Source organism: Sphaerodactylus townsendi, linkage group LG03 (assembly GCF_021028975.2).
Source record: "Sphaerodactylus townsendi isolate TG3544 linkage group LG03, MPM_Stown_v2.3, whole genome shotgun sequence".
NCBI classification, from domain to species: Eukaryota; Metazoa; Chordata; class Lepidosauria; order Squamata; family Sphaerodactylidae; genus Sphaerodactylus; species Sphaerodactylus townsendi.
In genome coordinates this window covers 174,115,800-174,126,470 of record NC_059427.1, presented here as the reverse complement: position 1 = coordinate 174,126,470, position 10,671 = coordinate 174,115,800, and the positions used below count along the sequence as shown (strand labels likewise).

The following is a 10,671-nucleotide window of genomic DNA, read 5'->3' as shown; positions in this document are numbered from 1 at the left end:
TCTACGCTACCACCAGTGGTTTGGCTCCTCAGTGTGAGTCACCTTAAACTATTTGCCCAATCAGCATCTTTGTGCACTACTCTAGACTTTCTGAGCTTATGGAAGTCTGTAATCTGGTCTGCCTTAGATCTGAGGTATTGTTGGCATTTTGGTCTTTCACCTCTACAGTGTAGAGACCATTATTATTCAGTCATATGGCAAATGCACTCTGCACATGTTCTGTGGTTCACATGCTTCAATTATTACGTGACCTCTTTTTCAGCTCTGACACAGGCCCGGTGGAATGTGAGATCTGTCATAATTCTGCAGAGCTTGCTAGATGGGTCCTGTGAGATCTGTCATAATTCTGCAGAGCTTGCTAGATGGAGCTATTTTTCAGGTCAGTGGTTAGCAACAGTGTTGGACACAGCTGGCCTTTCTTTTCCCCCTCCCTTCCATCTTCCTCTTCCCTTTCTCTTCCTTCACCTTCAATTCATTCCCCTTAGTTAGAGACTGTTTACTGAGGCACCAGAGCAAATTGGGGAACTGGCAGTTTTAACTGTAAATTTATTGTTGAAGGCTTTCACGGCAGGAATCATTGGGGTGCTGTGTGGTTTCCGGGCTATATGGCCGTGTTCGAGTAGCATTCTCTCCTGTCGTTTCACCTGCATCTGTGGCTGACGTCTTCAGAGGATCTGATGATCAGATCCTCTGAAGATGCCCCAACCACAGATCGCAAGCGCTTTATCAAGGAGAGGCCAATGCTCTGATCCTAAGCTACCTTCTACAGGCTCTAACAACAACTATCTCATTGTTGTAAGCCACTTTGATCCATTTACGATATAATGCATCTAATTACACATAAACAAATAAATAGAAACCTAATATTCAGAATAGTCCTGGCTCATAAGGTAGCCAATATCAAGGGGGGCAGGGGGGCGGGCGGGCGGGCTGGAGATCTCCCACAATTACAGCGGATTGTCACACTACAGAGACCAGTTTCCCTGAAGAAAATGGCTTCTTTGGAGAGTGAACTCTATGGCATTATATTCCTCTGAGATCCCTCAAACCTTGTCCTCAGGATCCATCCCCAAATTCTCCAGGAACGTCTCAGCCTGGAGTTAGGCACCTGAGGCCTTCTCTGATAAAGTAAAGGTAAAGTTTCCCCTTCAGTCATGTCCAACCCTGGGGTACCACTGCAAGCAGTGATTTTATAGGCAAGCTGTTTTTGTGGGGTAGTTTGCCATTGCTTTCCCCGGCTATTCTTTACCCCCTAGCTATGAGCTAGGTACCCATTTACCGACCAAGAAATGGATTATCCATCTGAGTTGACCATGAGCCAGCTGCCAGGATATCTGACCCCCAGGGGGCTCGAACTCCTGACCGTGTGAGTGGCAGTGCAAGCACTTAACCACTACACCACGCGGCTCCTCTTCCCTGATAGTGTAGTCCAAACTGTCTACTAAGGAAGAAGGAACTGACAAACAAAAATCTGAGTACTTTAACCACGTGACAGCGGCTACACCGAGGAGGCAGCATTTGACTGCAGATTTTGTTCATGCAAGCTGGAGCACAGAGCACTGAAGGTGCGGCTGTGCTTGAAGCGCAGCTGCCATTGCAGAGGGGAGGGTTTGAGCAAGGGCCGCATTGTATGAGTGAAGGCCGGGTCCTGATTGGTCGAGCTCATCCGGCGATGCTTGCCCAAGAGTTTGTGCATCATCAGGGGAGTGGAGCCAGATGGGAACCTATATAAAGGCCCTGCCCGCCGTGAGTCTAGGGCCCACTCTGATCTGAGATGCTGGAGAGTGAACCCACCCGCTGGGTCCCGGTATTGCAGTTAAAAAAATGGTTTGTTTGCATGCTTTGTCATAGCCTGTTGGTGGGTTGCACATGGGGGGGTGATACGCTGGGAAAGAGGAGCTGGAGGAGCTCCCCTGTTATGATGCCTCCTTAAGAGGTAGGGGTGGACTCAGCCAGCGGTTGGAACGGCCAGCGGGGCTAAGGTGGCTTGCGCCCCTAGTGGCAGTTAGGGACAGGCACCAGACAGGATTGCCCTGGATTGCCCTACTCTAATCTCCAGCAGGTGGGCTCGAGGAATTCGGTTGACTCTGTGGGACATCACTCTGGCTGCCCAGAGGCTTGGATCACCCCTCCCATGCCGCGCCATTTGCTTCCTTCTACTCTGTGTCAATAAACACCTCTGGCTATGTACATACATAAAACCTTTATTAGGCATAAAACCAATATAACAACCAGCATTATCCAGACAGATGTTCCATACATAAAACCACCACAGGTATTATTCCAAAGTTCCTGAAAGGAACCTAGCTACAGAATTTAAAATCACAGAAGAAGAGTTGTTTAGTAGGAATGCAACCTTCCCAGCAACAGAGTATTCCTTAAACTTAGCAGGAAGAAGAGTCAAAAGCCTGGTCCTAGATTTCCCTTTGATAAACCCAATTTGTTCCTGTCCAATGATCTTATTCTCGTTGGCCCATAAGGTCAGTTTGTTCGATAGATATTTAGCATATAATTTACCTGCAATAGATAACAAACTAATGGGCCTATAATTAGAGGGAATGGTTGGGTCACCCTTTTTATAAATAGGGACAAGGATGGCATTAGTCCAAGCATCAGGTATTTTAACTATATTATTCACAGTAGTGAAAAGCAAAGCTAATAGGGGCGGCCACCATTCAGCGAAGCCAATTTTTTACCCACACAAAGTTGTTCTGTGTTTGTCTTTACGGTTTATATGAGCTAGCCTGAGCGGAAGGGTCCACACTTCAACCCGCAATGGGTTTCTCTGAAAGAAGTTGTGCTACTGTGGGAGCAAAAACTTGCAGCGACAGAAATTTCCTTTGTCGGCCTAATATGATTCGAGTTGCCAATTTTTTATCTCTCTATTTTTCGCCTGGACCAGCTCCAGTACTACAACAGCCTTTCTGTTCTTTAGGGGCCTGCATGAAGGCCGGTGAGAAGAAGTTTTTGGGGATGGGCTGTCCCTTGAGAGAATCTTTATTCCGCAAAGGGTTAACACTTCCAAAAGGGGCTCCGGGCTTGGGGTTGCAACATGTTTGGGTTGGAAATGACTCACTTCTGCTGTTGGGAGATTTATAAACTTGGGAAACGGGGAGGAAAAGGCTGGATGGCTTGAGGGAACAAAGAGGGCAGAGCAAAGCGTGAGCCAGCGGAAGAAGAGAAACAGATCCCGAACTGCTTGATCAAGCTACAAAAAAGAGAGGAGGGAAGATCAGTAAAGCATTCAGGGTTTCCTAAGGAACTGTTCAAGCCGGCAAAGACATTAGATATGAAAATGCCATGGCCAAAGCTGCTCTTTTTAGTTTCTGCTTCTTTCTTGTCTGCCAAAGGTGTTGCTGTCAGTCGGGTGGAAGAGAAAGAAGCTCTGGTATGTAGACCTCTGACGACCTCTTTTCCTTGCAGGACCCAGGCTGCGGTGGGGTTGATTTTGTGTGCAATGATGGGGCCAAACAAAAGTCTGTGGGCAAGCCTAATAGGGTTTTCTGACTTGCTACCCTAACCCCGAACTTTTCTGACCTTGGACTTTCTCCCAGGCTTCAGCACTGACACTTTACTTAAGCTTTCTCCTCTAACCTGGAACTTTCCTTTGTTTGTCAATCGCTGTCTGTTTGAAGGGAGGTTTTCCTTGGTTCCAGTGGAAACAAGATGCCCTGGGCAAATATCCTTAACCAAGGGAAACCCTGGTTGTCTGGGCCTTTCTATAACATCAAAAAAATCAAGCTGATCGTTCTGTGTGCATGAGCAGTAATAGCGTAGCTCTGACAGACAGGGCCCCTGGTAATTTTGTGGTTTGGGTGGGAACAGAAGATTGGTGGAGCTGCTGAAAGACCAATTTGTGAGCTAGATTAACAAGCCACTCTGGGCTCTTTTGAGGTCTCTTGCAATGAAGGACAAGTGAAGGAGTTGGAGCTATGGAGGAAAAAATAAAAATAAAAATAGACAGACACTATTTTCTTTCTCTAGCTACCTGTACCACTGCACTGCTTAGAGCAGGGGTGGGCAATTATTTTTTCCATGGGGCCGCATAAGAAACAGAAAATATTGTGGAAGACCAGGCCAAAAGGCAGGGGGGCGAGGCGCTTTTGAAAGCCCCGCAGAAGCCGGCAGCCAAAGACGCCTCGCTCCCCAGCACGGCAGGGGGGCCAGTCAGAGTCATCCGGCGGGTCGGATGTGGCCCGCGGGCCATATAATGCCCAGGTCTGGCTTAGAAAGACCTCTTTTTTTTTCTCCTTCTGCCCTTGGGGCCCCCTTGCTTGTGGCAATCTGACCATCCAGATGATTCATAATTATAAAACTTGAAATTTTCCACCTATTGAGATCACAGCGAAGGAGATCCAAGTTTGGTATGAGCAAGGAGAGATGGGGAGCAGGGGGTCGCATACAGTTACCCTTGCCAGCCCTGACTGCTAAACAAATGGTGCAGTGAATTCCTGCAAAGCAGGTGTTTTACTAAATAAGAACATATTTTAAGGGATAGTAGAAGGTATAGAAACCTTAAGAGGGAGGCACTAATTAAAATCAGTATTTGAATATCTAAACAAAATTAGATATGAAGGCAGGAAGCCAGCAGGGGGAGGGGGGCTTTCCAGTGTTTTGCACTGACTGTCACATGTATGACTATCTGCCACTAGGACAGAAGTTGTGGGTGTGCCCTCACTGCAACGAGCTCCTGGCACTCAAGGAACGTGTGCGTTCTCTTGAAGCCAAGGTGGCAGACCTGGAGAAGCTGAGAGAGGCAGAGAGGGTGACAGACGAGGCTTTCAAGGGACCCTGCTTGGCAGCCGGGTCCCACTCCCAAGGTGACATCTCTTCAGATGTCATGGAGAATAGAGAGTCTAGGGGGCCAGGAGGGGTGCCAGTCTGAGGTTGTGGAAGATGCTCCCTTAGATGGGACCCCTTCCTTAGCTGGTGATCAGATATCCTCTCGCACTGAGGATACCCCTCAGGGAGGTGGGGGGCTCCTTGTAGTGGGTGATTCGATCATTAGGAATATAGAGAGTTGGGTTTGTGAGAGGCATGATGACCTCATGGTGACTTGCCAGCCTGGTGCGAAGGTTGCTGATGTCACGCTTCATCTAGATAGGCTGTTAGACAGTGCTGGGGTGGAATCAGCAGTTGTGGTCCACATTGGCACCAATGACATTGGGAAATGTAACCAGGAGGTTCTGGAAGTTAAATTTAGGCTGCTAAGAAACAGGTTAAAATCCAGGACCCCCAAGGTGGCATTCTCCAAAATGCTACCTGTTCCACGCGCAGGGTGAGCTAGGCAAGCGGAGATACAGGGTCTCAATGTGTGGATGAGAAGGTGGTGTAAGGCAGAGGGTTTCAGATTTGTCAAGAACTGGGGAACCTTTTGGGATAAGGCAGGCCTGTACAAAAGAATTTGGCGGGCTTCATCTGCTAACCAAAGAAGGAACCAGGCTGCTGAGCTCTCAACATTAAAAAAGTGTGAAAGAACAGCTTTTAAACTGATCCTTGGGGAAAGCCGACTGGCAGAGCTGGGGTGACTTTTGGTTGAGCGAATACACAGTGTAATCATGGGGATGCAGACAGAGAGGGAGGAGGTTTCTAAATCAACCACATACAAGCGAGGAGCATAGCAATGTGATAAGTGATAGTGTCTACAAAAGGCTAGAGGGCAAAACACATAAACCCCAGGTTAGGGACAGAGACAGAGTATATACAAAGTGTCTCTATGCTAATAGTAGAAACCTTTGACCCTAAAATGGGGGGAGCTAGGAGAGTACAGAGTTTTGAAGGAGGGACATTGATATAGTGGGCATCACAGAGACATGGTGGAATGAGGGAGGAACCAGTGGGATGCTTTGTTATCCCAGGTTTCCAGGCTCTACAGGAAGGATAGGACAGAGGCGTATTGAGGGTGGGGTGTGCCATCTACATCAAAAAGATCATGAGTGTCACATAAGAATAGACAATGCAGGGGAGCTGATTCCTCTACAGAAGCACTGTGGATATCAATGCCACCAGAAGGTGAAGGATAGTTTAACAGTGGAATATATTATCGATCCCCTATGACCAAAAGTGCACAAGAGGATTCTGAGATGGAAAAAAAAAAGAAATTAAGAGAAGGCCAACAAAAGCAAAAACATAGTGGTAATGGGTGATTTAACTATATGCCCATATAAAGCTGGAAAAAATGCATGTTCAGGTCATAGTAAGGAGAGAACATTCCCTGGATATGCTTCTAAATGACTGTAGCTAAGAGCAGATGGTTTGTAGAACCAACGAGGGAGAAAGGTGATCCCAGATCCTAATTCTATGTGGGACTCAGGACCTGGTGCCAGGAAGTCCAGTGTTGTTGAGCGATGGGGAACAGCACGACCACAATTCCTGTCCAGTTTCAAGAATCTCTGCATCGCGAACAAATGAAGCAACTACTAATGTAGTTATATTAAGCCCTTCCAGAAAGGGAAATTTCTCAAAGATGAGGGGGGATAGTGCTTTTCCAGGAAAGAGAAAATCAAAAGAGAGAGCTGAAAGGGAAAATCAAGGAGAGTCAAAACTGTCACAAGATGCTTGGAGGTTATTTAAAAAAAACACAGTTATACAAAAGCTCAGCTGGAATGTGTCCCACTTGGGTTAGGAAAGGCAGTGCCCAGTCCAAAAAGAAAGCCACCATGAGATTTAACAAGGAAGGTTGAGAAATTATTAGGAAAAAAAAAAAGATGTCTTTTAGAAAATGGAAGTCCAACTTAACTGATAAGAAGAATACCAGAGAGAACACAAATGGTGGCAAAAGAGAAGCAAGTTAGCTGTAAGGGAGGCAAAAAAGGATTATGAGGAATGCATGGCTGCAAACATCAAGACCAGCAACAAACAGTTCTTCAAGTACATCAAAAGCAGGAAGCCAGCTAGGGAAGCAGTAGGCCCATTAGATGACGAAGGAACAAAAGGTGTGCTAAAAGATGACAGGGAGATTGCAGAGAAGCTGAATGAATTCTTTGCATCTGTCTTCACCCAAGAGTAGGTGAGGAAAATTTCTGCACCTGAACCAAGCTTCTTAGGAGGTGAATCCGAGGAACGAGCGAAGATAGTGGTAGACAAGGAAGAAGTTCTGGCAGCCATTGATAAACTAAATGCTACCAAATCCCCTGGCCCAGATTGCATTCACCCAAGAGTTTTTAAAGAGCTCAAGCATGAAATTGCTGATCTTCTCACTTTAATATACACCTTATCCCTGAAATCAGCCTCCATCCCTGAAGACTGGAAGATGGCCAATGTAACACCAATCTTTAAGAAAGGATCTAGGGGGGGACCCAGGAAATTACAGGCCAGTCAGTTTGACATCTGTGCCTGGTAAATTAGTAGAATCTATCATTAAAGATAAAATTATAAAACATGTAGAAAAGCAAGACCTGCTGAGAAGGAGTCAGCATGGCTTTTGCAGAGGCAAGTCCCTGTCTTACAAACTTACTAGAGTTCTTTGAGGGTGTAAACAGGCATGTGGACAGGGGTGAACCGGTGGACATTGTCTACTTGGATTTCCAAAAGGCTTTTGACAGAGTTCCTCACCAGAGACTGTTGAGAAAACTCAGCAATGAAGGAATAAGAGGGGAAGTCCTCCTATGGATTAAAAACTGGTTGAGGAACAGGAAACAAAGGGTGGAGTATAAATGGGAAGTTCTCACAATGGAGATGCTGTAGGGAAGTGGTGTCCCCGAGGGATCCGTCTTGGGACCAGTGCTCTTTAACATATTCATAAATGACCTGGAAGTGCACGGGAATTGGAGTAGCGTGGTGGCCAAGATTTGCAGAGTGATATCAAATTATGTGGTGAGTGAGAACCACAAAAGGATTCTGAATGAAGAGCTCCAAGCGGACCTTGATAAATTAGGTGAGTGGGAGCAGAAATGGCAAATGCAGTTCAATGTAGCAAAATGTAAAGTGATGCACATAGGGGCAAAAAAAAATCCAAACTTCACATACACGCTACAGGGGTCAGTGCTATCAGTCACAGACCAGGAAAGGGATTTGGGCATCTTAGTTGATAGTTCCATGGGAATGTCAACTCAATGCATGGCAGCTGTGAAAAAAGGCAAACTCTATGCTGGGGATAATTAGGAAAGGAGTTGATAATAAAGAGCTGCAACAGGAGTTGTCATGCCCTTATATAAAAGCAGAGTGGTGCGACCACACTTGGAATACTGTGTTCAGTTCTGAATTGCATACATCTCAAAAAGGATATCGAAGAGATAGAAAAAGAGGTGCAGAGAAGGGCAATGAGGATGATTGAAGGAGGAAGTTGGAGGCACCTTCCTTATGAGGAGAGGCTGCAGTGTTTGGGACTCTTTAGTTGGAGAGGAAGAGCGTCTGAGGGGGGATATGATTGGAGTCTATAAAAAATTATGCATGGGGTAGAAAATGTTGACAAGAGAGAAATTTTTCTCTCTTTCTCACAATACTAGAACCAGGGGCATTCATTGAAAATGCTGGGGAAAATTAGGACTAATAAAGGAAAGCGTTTCTTCAACATATAGCGTGTGATTGGTGTTTGGAATATGCTGCCACAGGAGGTGGTGATGGCCACTAACCTGGATAGCTTTAAAAGGGGCTTGGACAGATTTATGGAGGAGAAGTCGATCTATGGCTACCAATCTTGATCCTCCTTGATCTCAGATTGCAAATGCCTTAGCAGACCAGGTGCTCAGGTGCAGCAGCAGCAGAAGGCCATTGCTTTCACATCCTGCATGTGAGCTCCCAACTTGACACCTGGTGGAGCCCACTCTTGCTTGAGTAGCAGAGTGCTGGACTAGATGGACTCTGGTCTGATCCAGCAGGCTAGTTCTTATGTTCTGTATGTATAACGACATTCAGCCTATAAAATACTGTATTTAAAAACACCCTATTCTGTTTATTCAAACAGCATTATAAAATTAGGGGGAATCCTGTAATTGTCAAATGTACAATTAAACAGAGAAACAAAAAAGACAGCTTTAGAAATAATTTCTATGAAATGCCTGAAGCTAAACATCTTGTCAACATGAAACCAATGGTTATGTTGTTAAACTGTTAATTAAAATAAAATGTAATTTTGTCTCCATACAGATTTTATAGTAAGTGGCAATTAAACTGAGATTGAGCATGAATACAGGTTGTTTGCCGGTCTTCTGCACTCTACTCTTTCATCTCCTTTCAAGAGGGAGCTTTGATTCAAACACTTTCTGAGCTTAGATAAAACACTTTATCAGTCTCCAGCTCAAACTGACTTCTGAACATGGGCACCTCAATGAAAAGTGATTTGTTTACACCCAGCAAAGAGAGATTCTGAAGTGGGGCTAAGGTTTAGAATCCAACATTTGTTAGGAGCAATCAGCCTCTAGTTCATCACTGAACTTGCATTTAGATGTCACGGCAGCTGTGAACCGGATCAAACCAGTGAATCTTGAATGGAGCTCGACCCAAAGAGGGAGGGGAAAGAGCAGACATAGCAACGGGCTGTGTTTCTGCTTGATCTCAGTTTAACTGCAGTTTATGGCATCTGAACGCAGCCCTAATAAAATGAAATCATTATCTATTTTGAAAAATCACATATGGGAAAAATGTCCAGAACTCTTTTTGCTGGCTAAGCTAGATGATATTGGGAATTTTCCAATGCATGGCTAGAAATAAAGAGCCCATGGAAAGTGAAGAAATGTGGCTTTTATTAATAAAAAGTGGAGGACTGCAGAACTTGGGGAGGCATATCCTTTCCCATAAGCTCCAAGGGTTCCTGGATGATGCAAACGTACTGGATCCCCTTTCAGTCCGAAACTTCAGCTGGTCATGGAACAGAGACGGTGTTGGTTGCCGTTGTGAGAGCGATCTCCAGCTGCACTTGAATAGAGGCGGGTCAGCGCTGCTGGTGTTGTTAGATCCTCACCGCAGCATGTCGTACGTAGTAGATCATGACCTTCTGGTCCACCACCTCACTGGTATTGGGATTCGGGGAGTTCAGCCTTGCAGTTGGCTGACCTCATTTCTCCCAAGACCGGGGACAGCAAATAGCGTCGAGAGTGTGAGATCTCTGGACGATGCCCCATCATGTGTGGGGTGCCACAAGGAAGCGATATTCTCTCACCGATGCTTTTTAATATCTATATGCACCCCCTGGCAAGATTGGTCCGGAGTTTTGGGCTGCGGTGTCACCAATATGCTGATGACACCCAGCTTTTGTTCACAATGGAGGGCCACCCGACCTGAAATCCTGATGCTCTCCAGTGTTGTTTAGATGCATTAGCTACGGTTGGTTGAGTCGCGAATTAGGCTGAAGTTGAATCCTACAAAGGCCGGAGGTCATGTGGCTAGGTCGAGGGGAGTGTCCGGTGGCCTTTAGTCTCCCTACGCTGCACGGCGAGGCATTAACATTAGCCTCGTCTGCCAAAAACCTCGGGGTGATACTGGACCCATCACTATCGTTGGTTGCCCAGGTCACGCAGGCCGGCTAAGGTGGCGTTCTACCATCTGCGGCAGGCTAGACAACTGGCCCCCTACCTCTGGCTCTGATCTGGCCACTGTGATCCATGCCACAGTCACCTCTAGGTTTGACTTCTGTAACTTCGGCTCTGGCGGGGCTGCCTTTAGCCATGATCCGGAAAGTGAAGCTCATGCAAAATGCGGCAGCGTGGACGCTGGCGGGAACATCTATTAGGG

At 46.2% G+C, this 10,671-nt stretch overlaps 1 protein-coding gene across 1 annotated transcript in view; it reads left to right on the top strand.

Moving 5' to 3' along the window:
• Positions 1-3,111: 3,111 nt before the first annotated feature.
• The window catches only part of MMP19 (matrix metallopeptidase 19), a 32,224-nt gene continuing 24,664 nt past the window's right edge, over positions 3,112-10,671 (top strand). Inside the window, exon 1 of the mRNA XM_048490087.1 lies at positions 3,112-3,388. Within this exon, the coding sequence (XP_048346044.1) occupies positions 3,290-3,388 (99 nt within the window). The 5' untranslated portion in view covers positions 3,112-3,289. The remainder of the gene's footprint in view (positions 3,389-10,671) is intronic.